General features: G+C 37.8%; 7 protein-coding genes across 12 annotated transcripts; 2 read left to right on the plus strand and 5 right to left on the minus strand.

The window, feature by feature from the left end:
* The first annotated feature begins 677 nt into the window (after positions 1 to 677).
* Positions 678 to 3,062, plus strand: Pex3 (peroxin 3). 3 transcript variants are annotated; one of them, XM_011306479.1, is made up of 3 exons: positions 678 to 793; positions 1,237 to 1,338; positions 1,613 to 3,062. In XM_011306479.1, the coding sequence occupies exon 3, from the start codon at positions 1,875 to 1,877 to the stop codon at positions 2,955 to 2,957; it is 1,083 nt and encodes a 360-aa protein (XP_011304781.1). In that variant the 5' UTR covers positions 678 to 793; positions 1,237 to 1,338; positions 1,613 to 1,874; the 3' UTR covers positions 2,958 to 3,062. The 3 variants fall into 3 exon arrangements, with proteins under 3 accessions (XP_011304781.1, XP_011304782.1, XP_011304783.1); XM_011306480.1 differs by lacking the exon at positions 678 to 793 and adding an exon at positions 836 to 1,107; XM_011306481.1 differs by lacking the exons at positions 678 to 793; positions 1,237 to 1,338 and adding an exon at positions 1,426 to 1,530.
* Positions 3,063 to 3,110: 48 nt separating this feature from the next.
* LOC105267549 (sodium-dependent nutrient amino acid transporter 1) lies at positions 3,111 to 6,373 on the minus strand. Its single transcript, XM_011306482.1, has 8 exons — positions 6,293 to 6,373; positions 6,124 to 6,207; positions 5,566 to 5,824; positions 5,014 to 5,236; positions 4,527 to 4,901; positions 4,025 to 4,391; positions 3,481 to 3,757; positions 3,111 to 3,408 (listed from the first exon to the last, which is right to left on the minus strand). Exons 1-8 carry the CDS (start codon positions 6,317 to 6,319, stop codon positions 3,179 to 3,181), a joined length of 1,842 nt encoding a protein of 613 aa, XP_011304784.1. The 5' UTR covers positions 6,320 to 6,373; the 3' UTR covers positions 3,111 to 3,178.
* Positions 6,374 to 6,877: 504 nt separating this feature from the next.
* LOC105267624 (uncharacterized) lies at positions 6,878 to 11,978 on the minus strand. Its single transcript, XM_011306610.1, has 3 exons — positions 10,643 to 11,978; positions 8,480 to 9,037; positions 6,878 to 7,588 (listed from the first exon to the last, which is right to left on the minus strand). Exons 1-3 carry the CDS (start codon positions 11,839 to 11,841, stop codon positions 6,937 to 6,939), a joined length of 2,409 nt encoding a protein of 802 aa, XP_011304912.1. The 5' UTR covers positions 11,842 to 11,978; the 3' UTR covers positions 6,878 to 6,936.
* A 3,280-nt stretch (positions 11,979 to 15,258) lies between these two features.
* Positions 15,259 to 17,100, minus strand: LOC105267551 (transcriptional regulator ATRX homolog). 4 transcript variants are annotated; one of them, XM_011306487.1, is made up of 3 exons: positions 17,011 to 17,100; positions 15,819 to 16,468; positions 15,259 to 15,620 (listed from the first exon to the last, which is right to left on the minus strand). In XM_011306487.1, exons 2-3 carry the CDS (start codon positions 16,457 to 16,459, stop codon positions 15,467 to 15,469), a joined length of 795 nt encoding a protein of 264 aa, XP_011304789.1. In that variant the 5' UTR covers positions 16,460 to 16,468; positions 17,011 to 17,100; the 3' UTR covers positions 15,259 to 15,466. The 4 variants fall into 4 exon arrangements, with proteins under 4 accessions (XP_011304789.1, XP_011304788.1, XP_011304786.1 ...); XM_011306486.1 differs by having other exon boundaries at positions 15,819 to 16,461; positions 17,011 to 17,095; XM_011306484.1 differs by having other exon boundaries at positions 15,819 to 16,557; positions 17,011 to 17,095.
* On the plus strand, positions 17,084 to 18,311 carry LOC105267550 (IQ domain-containing protein K-like). The gene is made up of 4 exons (XM_011306483.1): positions 17,084 to 17,570; positions 17,657 to 17,793; positions 17,852 to 17,981; positions 18,189 to 18,311. The coding sequence occupies exons 1-4, from the start codon at positions 17,169 to 17,171 to the stop codon at positions 18,279 to 18,281; spliced, it is 762 nt and encodes a 253-aa protein (XP_011304785.1). The 5' UTR covers positions 17,084 to 17,168; the 3' UTR covers positions 18,282 to 18,311.
* Positions 18,312 to 18,400: 89 nt separating this feature from the next.
* Positions 18,401 to 19,299, minus strand: mRpS34 (mitochondrial ribosomal protein S34). Its single transcript, XM_011306488.1, has 2 exons — positions 18,996 to 19,299; positions 18,401 to 18,869 (listed from the first exon to the last, which is right to left on the minus strand). The coding sequence occupies exons 1-2, from the start codon at positions 19,191 to 19,193 to the stop codon at positions 18,471 to 18,473; spliced, it is 597 nt and encodes a 198-aa protein (XP_011304790.1). The 5' UTR covers positions 19,194 to 19,299; the 3' UTR covers positions 18,401 to 18,470.
* Positions 19,300 to 19,635: 336 nt separating this feature from the next.
* On the minus strand, positions 19,636 to 25,146 carry LOC105267554 (endothelin-converting enzyme 1-like). Its single transcript, XM_011306489.1, has 17 exons — positions 25,037 to 25,146; positions 24,648 to 24,718; positions 24,315 to 24,560; positions 23,739 to 23,950; positions 23,173 to 23,367; positions 22,985 to 23,098; positions 22,769 to 22,913; positions 22,525 to 22,642; positions 22,199 to 22,289; positions 21,771 to 21,944; positions 20,812 to 20,912; positions 20,617 to 20,675; positions 20,501 to 20,552; positions 20,366 to 20,433; positions 20,160 to 20,299; positions 19,935 to 20,102; positions 19,636 to 19,872 (listed from the first exon to the last, which is right to left on the minus strand). The coding sequence occupies exons 1-17, from the start codon at positions 25,075 to 25,077 to the stop codon at positions 19,693 to 19,695; spliced, it is 2,175 nt and encodes a 724-aa protein (XP_011304791.1). The 5' UTR covers positions 25,078 to 25,146; the 3' UTR covers positions 19,636 to 19,692.
* Between the last annotated feature and the right edge of the window lie 54 nt (positions 25,147 to 25,200).

The following is a 25,200-nucleotide window of genomic DNA, read 5'->3' on the forward strand; positions in this document are numbered from 1 at the left end:
TTTTTGAAAAAGTATCAGGGTAACATGAACATCGAGAAGGTATTCACTGCAATTGAAAAATTCGAAATTTTTGAAAAAGTATCAGGGTAACATGACCATCGAGGAGGTATCCACTGAAATTGAAAAATTCGAAATTTTTGAAAAAGTATCAGAGGAACATGACAATCGAGGAGCTATTCACTGAAATTTGTAAATTCGAAATTTTCGAAAAAGTATCAGGGGAACATGAAAATCGAGGAGCTATTCAGTTTTTAAACAATATTTCGATTGATTAGCCATTTACAAAAGAAAAAATTGGAATTATTTTGAATAAAAAAAAACGAATGATGGCGGGATCGAACCCAAGTTATCCGCTGCTAGTCAAGCACGTTGCCCCTTAGACAACGCGCTCACTATAAAAATATAATTTCATTAGTAGTATATCTTCAATATATTGAATCATTTTTTCCATTTGAAATTCCAGAAGATGTGGCTTCCCCCTTCCGCTCATTCTACAGTCGACTAAATTTCAGTTAAACAAATAAAAAACAAAAAGCATTCATATCGCAGAAAATAAAATTCACCCCGTCGACTCCAAACTGAATATGATAATTGCCCCACGGAGAAGATGGTGCTTCCATCGGTTTTTTGAACCAAGCGCCCAAAAGAGAGAACATTTGAGCATGCGCACTAGCAAAGTGAGCAGGGACATTGCGCAAATGTTTGTTTACGTGTTGTATTGTTATAATTTTTGCAGTAAAAGTTACAGCAGATCGCAAAATTGATTGACAGTAGGAGTGGACGATCGCTTGAGGTACCTTCATGATTATAATTAAAAATTAATGAAGCAATTAGGGAAGATCTGTCAGATGTCATTTGAGTAATAATTACTAAAAAATTTGCGGTGTTTCTCTATTGTTGAGGTTAAAACTCGCATTAATCGATTTCTGAAATAACTTGCGGATTTTTCACGGGAATGTTGATATTGCGTGGTGATTGTTACGGCTCAAACCGCTCATTACGCAGCTTTTTTTCACATGTCGGCTTGTGTTCGCCGTAAAGTACCGTTCAAGTATAGTCACAAAGTCCAAGAGAAGTCAGCAAAAATGAGCCCTGAGGGCAATTGAAGTAATGCGATAGTTTAATTCATCTGATGAGACTTTTTTCGTCTTTCGCGGTGTTAATGATAAGGATTTTCATGTTTACGTGTTGCTCTTTTCGTTGATTACTTAATTATAGACATGTTGGTTTCCTCAGAGAGAGAAAAATATGAGTTTCAATGGCGATGGATCCAAGGGCATTGCTGATGTGCAATTGAAACAATTCATCGACGTTGTAGCCGCCAATCAGAAGTTTCAGGTTAGCTCAATACTTATGAATCACTACTTGACTGATCACTTGGTTGTTTTGTTGGTATCAATTAATTATTAATTAAAGAATGCGTTAATTACGTAACCTAAAATCAATAACTTGAGAAATCAATCGATATTCAACAGTACCGGAAAATTCAACTCAAATTATTATTTTGTTACTAAATTAGTAGACCTAATGGTAAATTTTCCATTAATCGCTCTTCTCAGATTTTATAAATATCAGTAAAATTCATTCATTCAAGAAAATATATGAATTACAGGGTCTAGTGCATAGCCTGACAGAAATCTGTTGGGACACTTGTGTGGACCGTCCAACACCGCGTCTGGAATCAAAAACCGAGAGGTGTCTGGTAAACTGCATTGAGCGTTTCATCGACACAACAAACTACATAACAAATCGCCTGGAGAAAGTAGCCCAGTCTTCAGGAGCCTTCGAGGCAGAATAGCCCAAATCCCCGTTAAATTAATGCTAAGGATAGAGACGGTGAATGGGTCAAGAGAGAACCTCAAAGAAAATTCACAATGTTCTCGTCACTAGGTCGATTCTTGAGGAATCATCGACGTACGTTGGTAGTCAGTGGGGTAATAATGGGTGGAGCTGTTGTTCTCTGGAGGTGCAGCAGGCAGAAGCTGTTAGAATGGAAGCAGAATGAGGTGCAGAAGTTGCTGCAGGGATCGAGAAGGAGTCAACATTTCGAGAGCACTGAGAGATCCTGCAATCAGACGATAATGAATCTTGCAGTGTGTGTGAGAAATTCTGTGACAAAATCTCTGGATACTGAGAAAGTCGTCAATGATCTTAGAGAGGGCTCAGCTGACAAGATAGCCGCCTGGAATAAATTGAAAGTCTTCTCGATAGCTCGTTCTGCCACCATAATCTATGCCAATACGATGCTCGTGGCGACCCTCAGGGTGCAGCTGAGCCTTATGGGTGCTTATATGTTCAAGAACTACCAGAAGACTCTGGACTCTGGCTCCCTGAGTGAGCAGCTTCAACAGAAATACCTCACCCTCTGCAGCTACTTCATCGACGAGGGAATCCAGAGGCTCAGCGGCTTCATTGAAAGGCACGTCGAGCATACAGTCAGCTCTATCAAACTGACTGATAAACTCAGTATCAGAGACCTGGAGCAGATCTACCTCGCCATAATTTCCACTGTAATCCTCGATGAGGAGAATGATCCGGTCAAGAAGCTCACGAGTTACATGCTACCATCCAAGGTCGAACGTGAAGATGATCCCCTTCTTAAGAAAATTATCAATGAGACTCTGGATCTCTTGGAGAGCCAGGAGCTGCAGAATCTCGTGCAGGCAAATGTCAGGACCGGATTTGTGGCGCTGATTGATAAGATCTCGGAGTATTTTATTGAAATTCCTTTCGAGAAAAATGGAATTTCCAGTCTGAAGGATTTGGAGAAGAAGAATGGATTCTTGGATATTAATAAAATTACGATGCCCATGGCCAAGATTATTCCTATTATCAATGGACAAGTGCCTGATGCACCCACTCAGAATGATATATCTGCGGACTGGCTGCAGAAGCTCATCATGAATGAGATGTTCAAGTCATTCGGGGCTAATATTTATGAGGCGTTCAGCTTTTAGGGGATTTTCTGGGTTCCACTTGCACCCATGGAAGGGAAAAATTATTTTATATACATGGATGTAATGTTGTTAATAAATTAATCGAGGTGTAAACTATTTCTTCATTCATTCATGTTTCAATTATTAATTATTAGAGTTTTAATTGTTCATTGGTATAATGATTTTTCGATGGGAATGGTATTGAAATAAATGACTGAATTATTTTTTTTTATGGTAATAAATTAATCGAAGAGCAAATGCTTCAATCCTTTTTTGTGCTTTGACCTTTTCTCTTCGACAAATTGGTGCCAACTTTCTCGATGCTGTTGACATTTTGGTCCCCAGGTGGTCGCCGGTGTAAATGCAGTTTTAATTGCTTCCAGGATTGATAATTTATATTGTTTATCCACATAATACACAACCCATCCTGGAATTTGCACCATCGCGAGGGAAAATAAAATCCACCCAACCACTGGAATGCGCAATAAAAGTGATAAATACCTAGAAATAAATATTTATAATCGCAATTATGTGGGATAATTACCGTATGCCCAGTCTGGGTAGTATTTCCCATCGTACTTGAGGGGCGAGTAAATACAAAAAGTATAAATCATGATGACAATCATTAGTCCAGGGGTAATGAGCAGCCAACAGAGTCTCCAATGAACTCCAGGCCTCACACCCAGCATGAATTCCACGTCATTCAAGAAATTACTCAGTCCATAAATCCAGCAAACCGAAATTATTTCCAGTACTCCAACCACGATTGCAACTAAAGTCCCTCCGTAATAATCGACGAGAGCCACGAGCCATTGTCCTCCCTAAACAATTAATTGAAACTTATAATTATTTAATTTGTCTTGGTAATTTCTACTCCATATGGTCAATACTATAAAAAATTATTGTACAATTAAATTATTTCAGTGGAAAAGATAAAATTGATATTTCAAAAAACCTATTGAATTAATGATAAACAAATAAAGAAATAACGAAATAAAATTTAAAAAACGAGGATAAATTATAATTTATCAAATAATTTTCGAGTTAATTCGTGGATTTAGCGAGAATTAATTGCAAAAAAAAAATACCGGAGTGATATAAATGAGTCCCACAGCAAATCCAATGACTGATATCACGAGTGTAACGAGCCATTTCTTCGCATTCGGTAAATATTCGCAGGCAGCGAGAAAAACAGTGCCAGCAAGTGCCATTGCAGTGCCCAATCCCAATACGAATATCATGATGAAGAATAGAACCGAAAAAACTTGGGGTACGAATGAAAATCTCCCCAGGGCATCAGGATACGAGATGAAAGCGAGTCCAGTTCCACCCTTGACGACACTAGCAATATCATCAGTTCCCATTTCATACGCCAAATTCCCAAGGATTGCAAATATCGTGCAGCCTGCCATCAAGCTCGTCAGCGTGTCCAACGTGGTAACAATCATCACGTCCCTGAAGAATAATTAAACAAGGGATTATCCCCATTCCCCAGAAATTAATCTCACTTGAGCTGCACGTAATTCGAATGAATTGCTGTTGTAAAAGTTCTGATAAAGACCTGACCGTGAAAAAAAGTATTTAACACACCTGTGCATCGGGTGGAAAAACCTGTTGTGAGATGAGTAAGTGACAATGGGTCCGAAGCAAACGGACAGGGAGAAGAAGCACTGGGTGATTGCTGCATACCAGACATGGGGATCCCAGAGTTTGTCCCAGTTTGGGGTGATGAAAAACATAATCCCACTGCCTGCTCCCTCGAGGGTGACTGCCCTTATCAGAAGAGCAATCATGATGATGTAAGGAAAAATAGCGAGGAAGTAAACAGCCTTTCCAGTGTCCTGGATTCCTCGGTGAAGGACGATGAAGACAGACAGCCAAGTCAGAGCTAGACAAATTGTCAATCTCCACGAAGGCAAACCTATTCCAGACTCAATGTAGTCTGTTTCCCTCAACACTTCCTTCCTATAACAAAAAAACAAATTGATATCTCATTCGACAAAAACATGTCGTCTAATTGTTCTCACAGTCCCTAGATCTTTGGAAATTCTTTTCATCTCGATGATAAAATATTCACCGGAAATATAATTCAGCGGAACCCGTCACTTTCACTCCAGATGCCTGGACCTCACTCAAATTCGAGTGCTGAGACACGCAGGGATCGGTCCACTGGTCCCAGCAGTAGGTCCAGGGCAATTCACCCTGGAAACTTGCGACCAGGTAGAAAAGGGCGAGGGCCATTAACGAGCAGTAATAGCTGACTACGTAGCTCCCAACGAACGCCTGACCGAATCCTAATCCTGAGGAGGTAAGAGAAGTTATCAGTACCACTACAAAGTCGTATGCACTGCAATAAGACGGTAAATCCGAGGTAATCCCAGGTGATAAATAATGTGTGCACTCCACGTGGCGATATTATATCTTCTCCATCGTATGATGGAAAATCAAAAATTTAGTAATTCGATGCATTTTTTTTAAGTTGACTTAATGCAATAATTATTATTCTCATGTAAATAGGAATTAATTATAATTAATCAGGTGAGGAATTCTCTGGGTCTTACAAAACCTTTGAGAAGTCTGATAGATTGAGTAATTAAAATCAGACATTGAGATTGTTGAGTAATTTTACCTCTCATTGCTGGGGTGAGATCCCACAATCCTGCACAGGATCTACTAGTGAATTGACCCATCGCTGCTTCCATGTAGTAGAATGGTTTTCCTATGATGATTAGGACTATGATGTAGGGGATCAGGAAGGCTCCGCCTCCATTTTCGTAGGCTGTGTAGGGAAATCTCCAGACGTTCCCCAGACCCACTGACGTGGCGATGCAGGCCATCAGGAACTGAAGATTTCCACTCCATTCTGGTTTTTCTTCTGATTGTGTCGCCTGCAGATCCACACGAGACCAAGAGAATTCGATAGAAAATTAGTGAAATGATGATGAACTGAATTCACGTTCTTTACGTTGATTTATCTCAGAATCTATTGACTTTGGGAGAAAACATCAGAAAATTTTAATTGCCCGAAATTTAATCAGCTACAAAAAAATTCTTTTTCATTTCCATCCAAAATTAATTGTTTTCGAGATAAATCGGTAATTGCAACATGCCAATTATTTTAAAAATATTTTGTACTTATTGTTATTACTATTTTTTAATTAAATTATTTTGTTGATGTCAGACTCACAGGGGACGACTCCTGGGGGACTGGAGTCTCAATGTCTTCCGGAAATTTTTCCCCGGTGTCGAGGCCCTCGTTAACGTGACCGTTCTAAGACCAATTAACTATGATTAATTAAAGAATTCAGAGTTTAATAATTTTTTCTTTTGATTTGAGAATGGAATTTTGCACTCACATGTGTTCCATTTGAAAATTTCTCCATGTCGGGCGCGTCAGGATGCAGTTGCGTCTGTCATCTGACAGCGATTGCTGAAGAAATTTCTTATCAGTCGGCGTATTAATTGAATTGATGCCGCGGTAATCCATACGTGCAATTACCGTGAAGAATAGATAGTATATGCGAAATCGGAGATATGGAGTCGAATATGCGTGCAAATAATGTTTTTGTCAAGTAAATATCAGTCTGATCCCCCGCGATTTTTTATTATTCCACAATTTTTAACAATTTTATTTCCAAACTCGAAAGACTCCTCAAGTATTCCATGCATCAGAATAATTTAAATTTCCAGTGCTGATCCCGAATTCTGTAGCTTGCGTTATCAATGCGGGTTGATAAGACAGAAAAATAAGAACCAATCTGTTCTCATCCATTAATAACCGTTAATTAATCAACAACTAATAATTATCAATGAAATATATTGAATAATCGTTTAAAAATTCGAGGCGGACACGCCCGAGCTTTAAAGTGATCCACTTCCTTCAGAAGATGAAGAATAACTACTTGAATAATAATTACACTTAGAAACTGCAGTATTGCTCTCAATTGAATTTATTTTCATTTCAATAAACAAAGAATTTCAGGTAGAGGAATCATTCTCATCACTTCTCCTGGAGCCAGCCTCTCTTATTATAAGTCATCACGAGATCTCTGAGTTTTCTTGTGTAAGCCGGATTGCTTTCCCCATGCTGCAGGAGGTGTTTGACATTCTGGCAGTCCGGATGACTGGGCTCTACATCGAGGGTAATAATCTTCGTCATACTCAGGCAGTGGGAGAACTCTACCTGGGCATCCTCTCGAAGTCTCTCCTCGAAACTCTCCCTGTCATACCGTCGAACATCACAATTGAGTAGTTTGAGCCGTTCCAGGAGACTCTCGTAATAAAAATCAATAAGCTCATCAACGTGATCAATAGCTTCATGATCAAGGCCACAAGTAACGAAGAAAGTCAAGTCCCTCAATGGACTGAGGAAGAGATAGTTCTGGAAGTCTATGAGCTTGACGTCGTCAACTTGACCATCCTTGGATTTTTTGTACATTATGTTGTTCGCCCAGAAGTCGGCGTGGATGATGCTGGACCAGGGCTCTTCTGGAGTCGCCAACCAGGTGTCGTAGTTTCCCTTTGCCAGGCACCGACCGCACGCCTCGAAGTAATCCCTGATCTCCGGGTCCTTCTTGACGTCCTGAATCCTCTCGGCGATGATGGGAACCCACTGCTCGGGATGCGCCATGTCGATGCATCTGGCCTCCATCCTGAGGATTCACCAAAACTTCAAATTAACACCTGGATTTTAATTCCTCGAATTTTAATTATATCTTCCCCTAGAATCCTGACTTAAATCCTCATTTTATATTCAAAAAATTAGATTTATATTAAAAATATATTATGCCGTTTACGGGGGAGTAATTACGACCGCTGGACTAATAAAAAAAATGAAGTGTTAGACTTAAATGAGGATTCGTTACTTGGGACTTGTAGGTAATTAGATCTTGGGAGGGAATAATAATCCTGAGAGTTCAATTACGCGAGAATAAAACCTCAATTATCAAGATGGCGACCAAAAAAATAATTGCGGGTGAAACTGAGAATTAAAGAATTGTTGAAAAAAAATTAATCTAATGAAAAATATGAAACTTTCACTGTTTCGCACTGAATCGGACGCACTGCACAGGGCATTTCAAACTCCTGCGCATCCCGCGTATACCCATGAGCGGCGCGCGCAACGGGGGACCGGGCATACACAATCAGCTGATTTTTGGGTCTTTTTGTGCTCAACGATGTTTAAAAATTAATTAAAAGATAATGGTAGGATTAGGATCATTACTTCGACTCGAAATTTGAAGAATTAGATCAGCCCAACCTCTGAATATTTTTTATCTTTTCGATAGGATTAGAACAATTAATCCAGTACAGTTTTTTGGCGTTCGCCCCAACTTTTTAATTAATTAAACACATTTCTGCTGAACGTGTGGGTGCACATTTTTAATATGATGATGAGGGGAATTTTCTCTACATTTTGGTATAATTTCAGCCTGCCAGGACTGTTTGAGGTGGTCCAATTTGACTGGCCTATATTGAAAGGTATAAGATAGTGTTCTGATGATAAAAAAAAATTTACAGATGATTTTATTGATGACTTGTACCTGAGGATCTCGAAGAACTCAGGATCCTTTTCCTTCGCGGCCATTCCGAGGGCGTGGAACCTCGCCATCGCTTTCACCGTCATCCTGGCGTGCTGCAGGTCACATCCGGTTCTTCTCCCTGCGGTGTAGTACCCCCTGGGCCTCAGGTCTTCAATGAGAATCAGTGCGTCCTCGAAGTCCTCCGGGTCAGGCCCCAATCTCGATCCAAAGTACCTCGGAGCGAGATCCGAGTCCTCGATCCCGCTCTCGATCTCCAATTTCCGGTAGAATGGAAAAATCTTCGAGTACATGAAGATCTCTTTTCGGAATGTGTTGGGACTGTCCAACATTTCTCGCTGCTCCCTCGTAGGTGGTGGGATTTTTCCCACTAGATCTAGATCTTCCCGAATTTTTCTCCTGGTGATGGTCACGTGAAGACTTACGATTTTGCTGCCGTAATTTTCACCTGGTGGAAGGAGATCCTTCATTTCGTAGTTTTGGATTGTCAGGTCGTCACCTAGTGCTGATTGCAGGACAGATTGCAGGTCTTTTAGATCTGGCTCTGTCATTTTGAGGGAGCTGTTGGTTTAATCCAAGTTGTTAGGGTACTGACGGGATTTCGTGGTTTTGGTGTCAATTGCTGAACACGTCGACTCGATTTATCTGGTGGGAGAAATCGATAGCGAATTCCTTAAATGTCACGCAGCTGATTAATAACGCGGTCAATGTAGAAAAAAATAAGTGAAGATAATTTTTTTGATTTGATTTTTGGTTTTAGCATCTGAGATTTATTTCCAGAAGAACCATTGATTATTTTTTTTAATTGGTTTTATCCGGATTTGAAGAGTTATCGCCGATTTATTTATTATTATTATTTATTTCTCAAAGTATGGGTATTACACCTTATACAAAGGCGGATTGTGTCCCAGATTAATTATTGCCGATATATTATAATTGTTCGAATTGTTTTTTGCCGGTTTCTGGGAAACGGTTGATAAAATAGACGCGAGAAAATATACGGTTTTGAAAATTTATTATTATTTAATGTCTTGAGATTAATAGACGCTTTGTGAGTCATTGAATAATGATAAAATCTTAAAATGAAATTTCAAAAAAATCATGAAAATCGAGGGGTCGGCAATGACTTCTTAATTCATAAATTGCCGATTCTAAAATCCAAAACCAATTCCAAAATTTACGTTTTTTCATAAACAAGTCTTTCGTGTGTACTTGGAATATTAAATTACTTAAGATTTTTTTCTGTCGATGAAAAAATAAATGCCTGAGTTCGTGAACAATTTCCACTGAAATTTTCAATGAATAATATTTTATATAAACCCAAAGTAACAAATAAAACAAAGGAAGAAAAAAGAATGTTTAACAACCAGAAATAACGTAAACCATAAAATTTATTCTACAATTAATACATAATTCATTATTCCCCGAAATTTCTTCGGGTCTTTTATTTTTCGCTCAATTTTGTTTTGATGAGACGAGAAACGGTAAATCGTTATTAAATTGTTATTACATGGTTGCGAAGTTGTCAATGGCTTCTCCATTGCAAATCTACGTCTATTCTGGTTCAAGGACTGGGAGGAATGTGAGTGGGAAGTACAACTCTCAATTGATGACGTATTTCCTGCTCAGTCATCATTCAGCCACTTAATCAAACACTCCTAGTGTAAAAATTCACTTGTAACATAATTCATTTCGCTAAGGCAATCACCAAAATACTGACTTCTTCTCACTCTTGCAACCACAACACGAGTACTGGTATCTACCCCTGAAGTGGAACGTCATTTCGAATAATTTTTTTTCCAGCGAAAAAAAAAACAGAAATTCACCGTTAAAATTTCCAGAATTCTCACAACAATTCGATGACGAGTTATAAACAAATTCTTTATTTATCTATATCCCTTATTTCTCCATCTCCAGGTCATTATACGGCTTTCGGAAATTTTTAGTTACAATTGATTGAAATTCAATTTTAAAAAATCACTTCAAATTCAATTATTTAATTTTTTATGCAATAAATAACAAGATTTTGATTTATTTACTTTTTGGATAGAATTGGAATTTCCGGGAAGCGTATAAGAAGAACGAGAGACAATGAAAATTCAATCATAAAGGATTGAAATAATAATGGGAATTTTAAAAAGTATTTATTTTTCACGTGAATATCACTCTTTCAACCAGCCTTTCCTGCAATATGTCCGGATGAGTTCCCTCAGCCTCTTTTGATACATCACATTTTTGTGTTTAGACTCCATGACTTCTATAATATTATCAGCCTGAGAAACACTTGAGCTGTCCAGGGTGATAACATGCAGAAGACACATAGAGTGTCCAAATTCAATGGCCGCATCCTCTCGCATTTTTTCATCAAAACTCTCCCGTGAATACGCGGATACATCGCAGCCCAAGGACTTCATCTTCTCGATGAGAGTCTCATAGTAGAAATCAATAAGTTCATCGACGTGCCCAACAGTTTCACTATCAAGCCCAGACGTCACGAAAAAGATGATCTCCCTGAGAGGACTGGTAAAGAGAAAATTCTGGAAGTCAACGAGCTTGATGTCATCGGGTTGTCCATCACTGCCATCCCGAAACATGAAGTTGTTGGTCCAGAAGTCTGAGTGGGTAATAGAGGCCCAGGGTTCTTCAGGGGGTGCCATCCATTTCTCGAAGACCGCCATAGACATGGTTTCACAGGACTTGTAGTATTTTTTCACTTCAGGATCATCATCGATGTCCTTGAACCTCTGTCGAGCTAGTTCCTTCCACTTTTCTGGATCTCCTATATCGAGGGACTTGGCTTCAATTTTCAGGGTCTCAAAGAACTCGGGGTCATTCTCCTTCGTCGCCATTCCGAGGGCATGAAAATTCGCCAGAGCATTCACCGCTATTCTAGCGTGGGGCAGAGAGCATCCAGTTCTTCTGTCCACACAGTAATACCCCTGGGGCTTCAGATTTTCCAGAAGAAGTAGTGCATTGTCGTCGAAATTTCCAGCAGAGCCCAGCCCCAATCTCGATCCGTAGCACTTTGGAGCGAAATTAAAAGCCTCATCCACTCCATTTTCAATCTCCAATTTTCGATAGTATGGCAGGAGTTTCGAGTACATGAATGTCTCTTTTTTGAAGGTCACAGAGAAATCCAGCATCGCTCGTACCTGGGGATTCGAGGGTAGTAATTTACCGACAAGGTGCAGCTCCTCTGTTTTTCCGTCGTCCTGATTTTTCAATTTAACGTCGACCTTGAGCATTTTGCTACCGTAATTCTCACCTGGCGGTAGTAAATCCTCTGTTGTGTAATTATCAACCGTGTAATTGTCACCGAGAGATCGCTGGAGTAGCGATTGCAGGTCTTTTAGATGCTCTCCCATTTTTCTCGAGGACGATGTTGTGGGTTTGAGAGTAGATGCGTTACTGGGCTAATATTAGATAATGGTGAATGGTTTCCCCCGTTTTTCTGTCCTTGACTGAACACGTAAGCACATTGCTGTACCGATTTTAATGCTCGACATGTACCTCATCACTTTCCTCATGGAAATTTACTCGGACAAATGTGCTAGCTCTATCTTATCGCAGGCCACTCTATTTGTCATCAATCTATTAATCGCAAAACAATTTCGAGTACTAGTTTCTTCTTTCCAATTTGCACTGGCATTTGCTTTGATGTTACATCGTTTTATCTGTAGAGACATGAGGAATCAAGAGTTTATTGAAGAAATTCGAAAATTATAAATTGACTTCTCCGGTTGAGGCGACATTTTTTATTTTTTCATTTAATGTTTTATGGTTTTTATAACTTTAATGATTTTATTATGATCTATGAGCCATTTATAAGTCGAATATGTAAGGAATCAATCGTTAATTGATTGAAAAATTCATTTAGCAAAAAAGTAAGTTTCCCTCAAAAATCCCAGATCGGCGATTCCCCCAAAATGCGTTCATCTTAACGAAGAAAAAAAATTAACTCAGCTATACTCATTATCGATTACCCAACAAGCGATTAAAAAAATCGTTAAATGAAATGGCGTTGACACGATCGAATGTACAATGGGCGTCACGAAAACCTTTTAACCTAGATGCACGTGAATGAAGAACAGTCATGTCAAAAGGGGAAAGAAAGGGAAGAACCAACAATCGAATGCAAGAGAGGAAGAGAGTTGTTTATCAGCAGTGGACTTAATGGGCCCCTCAAAATCATCGAATCGTTGACGATGTTTTATGCTAAGTACCCGATCTCCGTGCAGATCACGAAGACCGGGTGCTTAATAATGAACACACTGACAACAATGACGGTTTTGACAACCCGTCCAGGTCAGGCAAATTAAAAAACACCCGAATACGCGACAATAATCGCGGCCTTTAAAAGGCATTTCCCTCAGGCTAAAAGACTCAGTCGATCGTCGTAAATCTTCAGGAACATGAGATCAACTGCGTGGAAGAAAAAGTTCGAGTGTTCGATTTTAATTCGGAAATGTTTGGTGGGTTAATTTCAATTGCGCAATTAATTTTTAATTAATAATAGATATATTTTATAACACCCTGAATTTTCAGGTTGTTATGATTTTTCAATTTTCAGTGCCTGCCTCAGGAAATTATGAAGACACAGTGCTAATAAATTTCCCCAGGAGTTCGAACACCTCTAGGTCTTCACCGAGGCTGTACCTTCCCCCGGAGGATCCTAATTACTTGTTGCCAGAGGTAATTGATAATCGGATGAGGAGTGCCTTTCCCAGACCAACGTCATCTCCAGATCTTCAGTTGAAAGCCCCAAGTCCTGGTGAACAGTCGAATTACAACTACGCAGCTATAAAGCAATCGTTGAATCCAATTAAATTGAAGAACCCTCAAGCAGACGTTTCCAACTCCATCATCACCTCGATGTCCTGCAGGAATTCAGAGAACGAGGTGTACTTTCGAGCATCAGTTACTCCATTGAAGTCCAGAGATGCTCCTGTAGTGGATGAAAGTGGAAATTCCCTCTGCGGAATTCAGAAAAAAACTGATGAATTCAAAATTGATTTCTCTGGTGATCTGTTCTGGAGTTGTGGTGTCCAGGACTGCTCCAGTGATTCTGAAAAATTTTACTGTCTCAATTTGCGATTTCCAGCGATTCCTGGACTTCGGCTCAAGCACGACACGAAAGTTCTGCTGAGATGTAGAACTCAGGAACGAATTACTTCTCATATCAAACGGTTTAACGTTAAAACTATTGATTCGTGAGTGTTCGATTGATTTTATTTTTCATTATTGCGAAAATTAAAATTATTCAATATTTTTTTCGATGAGGTAATCTCGATCAGGAAATAAAAACGATATCTTTATTTTTCCTTGCAGATCTGCTAGAATGGCAGTTAGAGTTGCTACCGGTGGCCATAAGAATTCATTCGAGACGGAGATCGGTTTGTATCGAAAATCACTTGGATCGGAACAACTGTTCGATTCTAGAATCCAACCCGGGGGAACCGTTATCCTCGGAGAGGAGGTCCTGTTGAGAGCTGTTGTCCGTGATGGTGATGGTGAGTTATTCAAATTAATAATTCATTCATTGGATTGATTAATTTATTTATCAGTCATGTATGCAAGTGGGACAGCCTCAGGAGTTAAATCGATTATTGATGTATTTGGGATCGATGGGAATTTCAGATGAACTAGTGAGTTATTGCCGATATCGTCTCATTTTTCCCTTTTTTTTAGAAATTTCTGAGAAATTGTTTATAAAATGAATGGGGAATAAAATGAAGTTTCTAAGTTTTATTATTAAAAATTCATAAAGCTTTACCAAAAACTTCAGAGAAAGACTTTCTAAAACTTGAAGTAATTTTTTAACCGTAACTTTTCTCATTCCTAATTATTTTCATTAATTAAAAACAATAATTCTCTTTATTCCGTTTCTCGTTTCTAATAAATATCGGTGGTTCTCGCAAACCACCAATTCTACGAGAAAATACCAAGAAACCTTTTTTCTTTAGAATTTGATAAGATAAAAAAAAGGTCTCTTAACGTTTCCGCGATAAATCAATGGCTTTAGAGGAAAATCGACGTTCAAATGTAGAATTCTATTTATTGAAATTTTCCACTGATTTCAGGCTGGAAATATTCGAAAATCAGTGATGTAACGGTTAATTTCGTGGAGAACAAGCGCCAGAAAAGGATTATGAATAGCGTCTGGATCCTGGATTCAAATGGTTGTTTAAATCCCGAAGTCCGGGAGATCAGCTCTCGAGAGCAGTCCAGGGTTTCGCCTCTCGAGAGTTACTTGATTTTCGAGGCCTTCATGTTCGATACAATGAGGGAAACCGACGAATTAATTATGAATGTGAAAATCACTGGGTGCCTGGAGGGCGGTGATTGCATCCTCAATTGTCCTGGGAGTCATGTGAGGAAGACCAGAAGCCTGGAGCCCTCACAAAATGGCACCGTAGATTGGCTGAATGACATTTCCTTCAGAGTTGCGCTACCACAGACTAAAAATTCGAAATTCCCCAGTCAAACTCACATGGTTATTCCTTATATACTGTCTTCCCTAATTCTCGTTGCTATAGCGGCATTAATATGCGCCATAAAAATCGTGAAGAATCAGAGGACTGAGCGGATTCTCATCTAAATTATCATTTTCATTTTTCTCACTCCCATAGATTCAAGAATCTCAAAAAAGAAGAGTAAAAGATCAAGACCTAAACCAACAATTAATAAAAATTCACATCTGAAAATCTCCTAAAAATGCTCAATCGTTTTGCAAACAGTTGTTATTTATTTATAAGACAAAAAGGTTTAAAAAATATGAGTATATTGTGTAATTTTACGTATAAAAAAAAATTGAGTTCCCGACACTCCAGTGGAGCGTTCTCATAGTTCAAATCCAAAACCTGGGAAATTCAATCGGAATATCATGCACATTAATAATATAAAAATCGTGGATATCGGTTCAACGCAGAAAGCACGCATTCTGTCATTCTCATCAGACTTGAATTTATTTATAAAAACTGACCGCTGAATTCATAGAATGACATAGAACCCATCGAGCTCCCAGCAGAGTTTCATCCCAAGTAAAAATCCCACGGTGGAAAATGCAAAATTTCTCACAAAAGGGTCGCCACACATCTGGGCCATAATGCACTTTAAGGAGCATTTGCACATGTCATCGAAGTACCTGAAGGAGAGATTGGCAAATTATCAATCAATACTACCCGAATAGCCTCCAATAAATGAATAAATACAACTTTTCCAATAATCAATTCAGAAGTAGAAATATAATAAATCCACCAGTGGAAATCCCATATCAATATCCCAAATAAATAATAAATAATAGAATACATTATAAATAATAATATTATTGCTGATCACTGACCTGAAGCCCTTGCGTAATAAATAATCATCCATTTCTGCTTGTCTCCTTTCTCTCTGTCTCTCAAACCACTGCTTTCTGCGACAATTGCTGTCGCATTTTTTTGGTTTCTCCTCGGGGAGTTTCGTGGGATCATCTTCACACAATTCTGGACATTTTTCAGAGCCACCGGTCTCCTCCTCAGAGGACTCACTACTTGATGGGGCTTTTCTCTGTTTTTTAACTGCAACTTTATATCCTCCGCACACCTCGTCCTCGCAATCGATCCCATCCCCGTCGTCCTCGAAGGATTCGGTTTCCGTCGATTCTTCTCCTAGAAATTTTGACAAATCCATCGCCACACATTTCAGATAACTCTTCGTTGTGTCTGAAGTGTCCTCGGTCTCGCTGGAATATGGGGTTCTCCGTTTTTTGCCGCTTGGAGTTGATATGTAACTCCCCTCCGTAGAGTAATACTCATCGTGGGTGACTCCTGAGGACTTCTTTGACTTCTTCGAGGCTTTCGGGGTCGGGGGAGTTCGATCTTCCTGGTCTCTTCTCTCAGCTTTTCTTCCTGGAGTGGATCCTGGAGTTCTTGCAGACTTCTCGTCTTTTCGTCGCGATCTGCTTCGAAAACTGTCTGCACTTTTTCCTGATGTCTTCATTTCTAATCCCTCGGATAATATTGAATCTCGATCAGTTAGATCTTCTGCACTTGAGACGTATTCAGTCTCTGTGTATTTATCTTGACTTCTTTTTGAGTCTTCATGTTGTTGAAGAAGATTATCTTTTTAGTTTCGTTGAAGAGTATTAACGAGTTATTCTCGATAGCTTCTCATTTTTCACGTTTTTCAAACAAATTTATAGGAAATTGTTGATAAAATTGATGTACAAAGATATATGATTTTTAATTTTTATTGTTGCTCAATGTCTCAACGACTCATCGCTGTGAAAAAATTTGTGTTCTCAGTAAACTTTTGTGGAAATTCCCAAAAAGTAGAAAAATAAACCCACGACTTTGTAAATTTTTGAGTAATTGAATAATAATAAAACTTTAAAACACATTTTTTCACGTCAGGCTGATCCATGGTTTCCCTGAAATTTACAAATAACCTCAAAAATGAGAAGATATCGGCAAGACCTCTTTGATATTATCCTGAATATGTCTCATTTATCGTTATTTGGTGATTGATATGGAGAAGGAACTGATCTTTACCTTTCGACAATCGCTTTTTTTGTTTGCCACATTTCTTGCTGCAGCCTGGCATTTTCAATAATTATTACGAAATAGTTACTAAAAGAGCTGTGAAAATAGAGAAGTGTGAAAAAATTATGCGATTTCTGAGAGCTTGAAAAAAAAACAAATGAAAAGAGATGAAGGCTTTCATCAGTTTCTCAGCTCCAGCTTTATCCAAAACTTCCACCAAAACTTCAGCTGGAAAATGTGGGAATCGTCTGTGCGAGTGTTTGAAGAGTGAATCGTGCGAAGAATATTCACAGAATGAAGATGAATCTCGGGATTCCTTTGGAGAAATTTCTTTTGCTGGTGAAGAAGATTTGGGATCAGGGAAGAAATTATCTCTGTGGGAGACGATTTTGAAAGAATTCAAAGAGGAGAAAGAAGAATTCGAAGAATGGGAGAAAGAGCATGAGGAATTGAAATCCGAGAAAACTCCATGTGAAGCTCTTGAATACCTGAATAATGAGATTTTTCCAATTTTGCTGCCTGGAATGGAGAAAATGTTGAGAGAAGCCCGAAAATGGAACGCAATCGAAGTAATTTCCACGATTTGATTTACAATTGGGGTCAAATAATTATTTTTCTGTTAAGAATTACTGATAGATCAGAGTAATTCCTTCAGGATCCGAAATGCCTATTCAACGGTTTGGATTATTTAGCTGAATACCTGTGGAACAAAAATCCTGAACACCCTGAGAGACAATCCAATTGGATCGGAGTATTTGAAATTCCACCGTTCAAGCATTGGTTGAGCTCCAAGTAAAATTTCGAAATAATTGAACAAGTAATCGAAACGTTAAGATGAATTCTATAACAGCCCTAGGCCGATCTATCCGAAGTCGTGGCTCTGGACTCGAGGAGATGCTGCATCCATCATTCAGAGAAATGTTCGTGGGTGGATAGTGAGAAAACGGAGGGACGTTCAGGAATTGAGAGAATTCTGGAAGGTGAAACGCAATGCACAAGTACTTTAGTAATAGTTTTAGAAATATCCACCAAAATGGGCAGTTCGTAGATATTTTTTAAAAATCCAGGATTATCAGGAAGAATTAATCGCTCGAATGCTGAAAAATAATTAATATACAAGTACATCCACATATTCATTTTATTATAAATAATGACGAACATCCATTTATTCACTTCTAAAATTGCAGGCTCTTGCTGCAGAACGAGCAGAACGTTCATCAGTTCTTTCAATTAATTTAGGTACAATGACAGAAAAGCATCACACCTCGGTGTCTCAATAAATCGGAAATAATTACCAAATAATGATTTTTCTTTAGACGATTTCGAAATATTTTCTTCAAAGGACAATCAACCCTTCGACATCTGTAAACTGATGAATAATGAATAAACGGTGGAAGAATTCAACTTACAAATGTTATATTTTCAATGACTGTACAATTAAAGCTCCGGTATGTTCAACTACCCCTTAATTAAATGGGTTTGACATTTGTATAGAGTTGAGGACTGGCTGGTGGACCCAGAGAAATAGTGGGTACAATCGTAGGTGTCTCTCCTTCCTCAGCAACTCGATAGATCTTGATACCTGTCTTATTGTACTGTATCGTCATTTGTGGAGGTGTATCGACTTTCTGTCCCTTCGCCCTGAGATTCCTCACCATAATTTCACGTAATAGAGGAGGTAATTCCATCGTTCTTGGTAAAATCACTTCAGGACGATCAATCCAGTTCAGATACTTATGCTCCTCGTCTTTTGGTACCAATCGAAAATCAGTTTTGTAGGTTGATCGATCCATCTGACTTATGCGTGAATCTTTTTTTCCTCTGAATGTCGTTTCTACCAGAGCCATACATTTTCGACTGTGTATTGGCTAGAAAAGAAATGGAATTATCACGTTCTAAATATCTGGAGAACAACAAGTGGAATTTTAAAAAGGAATTCAAGAGAATTTTATTGAAAATTTTTTAGTTCCTGGATTGAAATGCGGGATAATTACCGCATGTTTGGGTGACGTGAAAACCTCTGGAGGTAGAGCTCCGACTTTCAAAATTTTTATGAAACAGGGCTCAGGGTAACGTTGAAACCGCTGCCTGATGACTATTCTGTCTTTTCCATGATTTTTGAGATTGCCAACGAGTTCCCAAAGAGTTTTTCCACAAAAATCAGTGGTGCGACCGATGAGTTGCACTGGCATTGTGTAAATAAATTCTTAATGGTTTTTTCTAAATCAATAAAGCACTTTACTCGGTTCACCAGTATCCAGATTCACCGAGGTTATGTTGTTTTTATCACGGCACGAGTTCTCGATATGTCGAAATGCTATCGATAGTTTGCATATATCGATACTTTTTAAATGACAAAAAATTCAAATTGAAAAACGAAAAAAAACCTTTTTCTCTTTCCCGAACGGTTTTTTGTTCATCAAATGAAGTCAAACCAAAAAATATAAGAAATACTCTACTGTACTATAGGGATGAGTTCTCATTAAAATAAAAAATGCAAATTCCATATATTTTTTTCATGCATCATAATTATTATTCAGTAGTTTATAAAATAATCAATAAACATTTAGAAATTACCAATGCAATTCCTTGGAAATTCTCAACAAACAATGTTTTCTGTTAGAGGCATGATTGTCATTTTTTAAACATTTCTCAATATGTGACTGTCGATAATTATTTAAACTTGGGTGTTTACTTCCAGATGCTGCACTTGTTCATGGGGTTCATAGGGGAATTTGCTGGGCAATTGAAAGCTGCTGCAAAAACTTCATTATTGGACACAGCACCATTGACTCTTTGCTTAGATGGGCTGTGTTCATCGCTCATAGCGAATCTTTTAATGTACTCAGGACCCTCATTGGCACACCAACTCTGGGAAAATTTTTTATTCATTATCCTTATTATTGTTACTCAAAGATAATTTTCATACTCACATTGCCAAACGCTACGAAAAAAAGCTGTTCCTCGGTGAATCGTTGTAATCCAGGAACTGTAGTAGTCGCATTTCTATTTTTTTCACGGAATAACTTGTACGCGTTCCAAGCAACTATCAGTCCTATAGTGTCCGATATATTCTCTCCCATCGTGAAATTACCGTCGAGCTGAAATTATTTTTTAATGAAAAAATTTCTATCTAGTGCAGCGTAAAAAATACTCACATGCATGACCTCTTCGCCATCATCGTAAATAATGTAATTACTGAATTGAGTGCCAAAACATTGCGCGTTCTCTTGATATTTGTCGATTGCAGATTGCGGCCACCAGGTCACAACATTACCATTTTTGTCATAACGACGTCCTGAAAAACAATTTCCACTTCCCTGATCACATATTCCAGAAAAAATTATTAATTCCATTCCATTACCTTTGCTGTCCAAAGAATGACAAAGTTCATGGCCAATTGTTGCACCGAGTACCGCATAATTCATTATACTGCAAAAATACAATTTTTTCGGTTAAATAATAATTCCATTTTATACTTCTGATTAATATACATTACCTGGGTAAATTCTGGTCATAAATGGGAGGCTGAATAATTCCAGTGGGCACCTCTGAAACACAACGCAATTAGACAATATTTTCAATATTTAATTATTTACGATTTCCAATATTTACGCATTGCATTCGCCGTTGGAATATAGAACGCATTGACTTCTGTGGGTTCAGCTGGCCATCTGTAAAAATAATCGATACAATCACCGAGAAAATTCATGTATTTAAAAAAACAGCTCCAAAAGATTGAAATTTTTCAAATAAATTTCTCTGTGTCAATAATTTCCTGATAGTTTTCTTCAGAATTATTCAACATACGTGCTTTTATCCGTAGGTTTGCGCAAACTTAGCACCTGGTTCCTCTTCACAAAGACTCGTCTTGCTATTTCATTATCAAAGTAGCTGTCGAATGCTGGGTACTTCAAATCGCCGAATAATCAGAAACAAATAAATTAATAATAAATCAGTAATGCATAATAAAGCGAAGTATCTATTCTAAAAAAAATAAACATTTCAGTAAATACCTCCTCGATTTTCATGCTCCCCTGATACTTTTATGAAAATTTTGAATTTTCAAATTTCAGTGAATACCTCCTCGATTTTCATGCTTCCCTGATACTTTTTCAAAAATTTCGAATTTTCAAATTTCAGTGAATAACTGCTCCATTTTCATACTCCCGTGATACTTTTTTGAAAATTTCGAATTTTTAAATTTCCGTGAATACCTCCTCGATTTTCATGCTCCCCTGATACTTCTCCAAAAATTTTGAATTTTCAAATTTCATTGAATGCTTCCTCAATTGTCATGCTCCCCTGATACTTTTCCAAAAATTTTAAATTTTCAAATTTCATTGAATACCTCCTCAATTGTCATGCTCCCCTGATACTTTTTCAAAAATTTCGAATTTTCAAATTTCAGTGAATACCTCCTCGATTTTCATGCTCCCCTGATACTTTTATAAAAATATTGAATTTTCAAATTTCAGTGAATACCTCCTCGATTTTCATGCTCCCCTGATACTTCTCCAAAAATTTTGAATTTTCCAATTTCATTGAATACCTCCTCAACTGTCATGCTCCCCTGATACTTTTTCAAAAATTTCGAATTTTTAAATTTCAGTGAATATCTCCTCGATTTATGAATTGAATTTAATTGAAGAAAAAAAAATGATGGGTAATTGTTTAGAGATTTTGGATGCCAAATGATAACACCCCACACGGGGCGCGCCATATACTCTACTGTGTGAAAGAATTCGTCATAGTGTATCGATGTTTACCTGTGAATAATATTCATCTATATTAGCTGCGCTGTAGTAATCTGGATAACTGACGAATTTTGCCATCTTGTGGACTTTATCCATCGCCAGATTCTTCGTCTGTTCATCGAGCCAAGAAGATTGTGCAATCTGTTCTTCCACAGCCGTTTGAATATTAGTCACCATCTCAGTCACCTGAGCGTTACGAGAAATCATTGTATCATTCACTCAATTCAATTATATGAGAATTTTTTATTGCTGAATTAAAAAAATGAAGCAATTACTACATTTTTTTATTTTGAGAAATATAACGGAGTCGAAAAACTGCGGAAATATCTGACTTGCAAAGTGATAACAACATCATAAAATCCGTGAGATTTGTTATCAATTTTCATATTCAGTAATTTTATTCTTTAAAAAGTTCCATGCAACAATTTAATTTACATTACCGCTGCTTTCACTTCCGGTGATGAATATTTCGTTGTGAATGCGTAGGAAAGGGCACGTTGAAGTGGAGGTGGTTCGGCACATATATCAATTCTTGAAAAAATAATTCAGAATAATTGAGTTGTAATGAAGAGATTGCATTTTTGAATATTCTACACCCTTTCCGCCGTTATTCACGTTCTTGTAATTTTCCTGTTAAACTTCCAATGATGGTGTGAAAAAAGATACAATATTTTGGCATTTTGTCATTATTCAATCCTTAAACAATCCCAAAACTTGAATTTCAGCCGAAAGGACGTCGAACATCTTTAGATATTCAAAATCTCACCTATCCGGAATGTTATCTGCTCCAACCCGTTTCGCATTCAAATTTTGCGAGAGGTATCTTACATTATCAGTAGAGAAAAGTGATAACTCTTTGATTACTCTCCAGATGATGTAATTCACTGTCGCCAGTTTAATGAGTTAAAATAATGTTTAAATAATTTCAACAGATAATTAAATCCGATTTCCTCTAGATTTAGTGTAAAATCCATTTTTAGGGAGATGGAATGCTCGAATGGAATCCTTACCAATAGTTTCTGGTGGAGTTTTAGCTAAGAACTTTGGCAGCTCTTTGAAGAAATTTTTCTTCAAAACAACAATCTTCTCCGATCCATCGACGGTTACTTCAGGAGCTAATGACACTATTTCTGCGATTATTTCAAGCCAATTGATCTAAAAAATGCGTTAACTCATTTGGATGTGTAAATTTTATCAACTGGTAATTAATGATTTAATTACTTTACCTTAGCAGTTGGTGAAGTGGTGGGTTGACTATCGGAAATCGCCTGGAGTTCATCTATCGTCATGAGATTGTACAGCTTATCAAGGTCATCGAGGCCCTGCTCACCTTTCGTCAACTGCAAATTTATTATTCCAGTTAATTATTCTCCAGAAAGAGTAAGGGCTCAATGAATTCGACATTAATTTATACCTCGGCTAGATCTCTTTCGAATTTCCTCAGATCTTCTAACTGGGCGGATATAGTCAAGCCCTCGGGAGATGCACCTGATGATTTCTGAAGTTTATTAGCCATTATTAGTTTGAACTCCTCATAGACCTGCAGCGCGGGATCATCCGCTGGGGCTAGTAATTCAGCAGATTTCAGAGAAAGTAATGGCTCGCCCACCTGGAAATTAATGAGAGGATTAATCAGTGCCCAGATCTCGCTGAAGCTAACAGCAGGATTTTTTCGTAATAGCCTATCTCATGATTTCATAATCTCATGACCTCATGACCGGTCCTCCCTCTCTAATTATTTGGTAATTCGTAATTGTTAGCTCTTCTGATGATTTTATGATTTTATGATTTTAATAATTCATACAAAATTAGACTTAATTCAATTCACAGAAGTCATAATATAATCTGGTCTTCTGTCTTTTGTTGTTATTCTTTCTCTAGTCTTTTGTTGTTATTCTTCTAATTCATTCCGACTCAATGTTTTTCCTGATTTCTCATTAAAATTCAAGGACTGGAGTGAATAGAATAGATTGTACTTACAGTCAACCTCGTGACTGATGAATTTTTTGGATCGGCTTCGATATCGACAGAAAATATTGTGTCGATACTCAGGAGTTTGAAGACCTGGGCAGCTACTCTCTGCCAAGTGAGATTCTGTGATTTCCATTCGTCTGGCTTCATTATTAGAGGCCATCCTCCAATCGTCTCGGTGATAGCTCGAATTGGGTCTACACCAGCTTTTTCAATCTCCTCTGTAATATTTCCAGTTAAAGATACGCCAGAGTCGCGCAGTGAATATTGTATAAAAAAACGAGAGTAAAAATTTTCATTCGCACGTTTTTTTTTTGTAAAATTCGGAAAAACCGTGGATTGCATTGAAATGAAAAAATAAAAGGTTTTCAGGTTCTATCATTATCCGATGACTTAGAGAGCTTCATCGTCGTGCGTCTATTTTTTTCTGTCAATTTTATCAGCCATTTCTCAGAAATTTGCAAAAATTCGGAGATATCAGCAATTGCACCAGTTAAAATTCATTTTTTAATTGAATATTTGTTAGAATAGAATAGATTAGAATAATAATTATTATTAATTTGTTAATTTAACTTCGTGTCCTACCGTCGTTCATGCATGCTCGATAGATCCTCCGTGATTTGCGCATTGCTTGAGTGTCACTTTCTGAATCTGCGGCTTTCAAAATAGCCGCGATTTTCGGTTGCAAATCCTGCGTAATGACTTGATAATTCGTCCACCTGTCATATCCATCAGCCATGGGATGATATTCAGTCCAGTGGCCACATGTATATGCGTAAAAATCGTCACATGGATTTTTTGTTTCGTCGAGACTTCTCAGTATGTCATCTCCTACGGTACAGAGAATTATTCAACAACTTTTACTTTTTATTTAATTTTATGAAGTGAAGTTTTTCACATTTTAGTTATAAAATTTACCTGGTCCAACAGGGGTATCCCGTTTCACAGGAAGAGAGTGCGATAATGAAAGAATCGTGAGAATGAAAATTCTGAAAAAAAAATTTATTCAGTGATTCATTCGGATTTAAGGGGCAGCCTTTTTCCAAAATTACCGGTTTTTTGAATTTCATAACTCCCGAAATTTCATGGTGGTGCAATAATTTCCTGTGTTTGTTGTAAAGTTTAATTAATTTTTTAGTCTTGATAAAACGCAGGAAAATGATTGCACGCTCATGACATTTTGGGAGTTATGAAATCATTGTGAAGTTCGAAACTAAATTCCAATCAACAATTTGTCACAAAACTAAGACAACCGGTCATTTTGGCTCTAATAGAGCAGAACATGGTAAATGATGGAGAAGTATTACATCGTGAAATTGTAAAAATTATACGCCCCGAAACGAAACATTGCGGAGAATTTTCTAACAAAGCTTCGGCGATTTCAGAATCATGTATGACTTCGTGACAAGAATTTTGCGCTTTATGTAATCGCTTGCAAAGCTTTCCGAGCCAATGGGCTTCACGTCTCCCC

The sequence above is a fragment of the Fopius arisanus genome, unplaced genomic scaffold, assembly GCF_000806365.1.
Source record: "Fopius arisanus strain USDA-PBARC FA_bdor unplaced genomic scaffold, ASM80636v1 scaffold00048, whole genome shotgun sequence".
NCBI lineage: Eukaryota > Metazoa > Arthropoda > Insecta > Hymenoptera > Braconidae > Fopius > Fopius arisanus.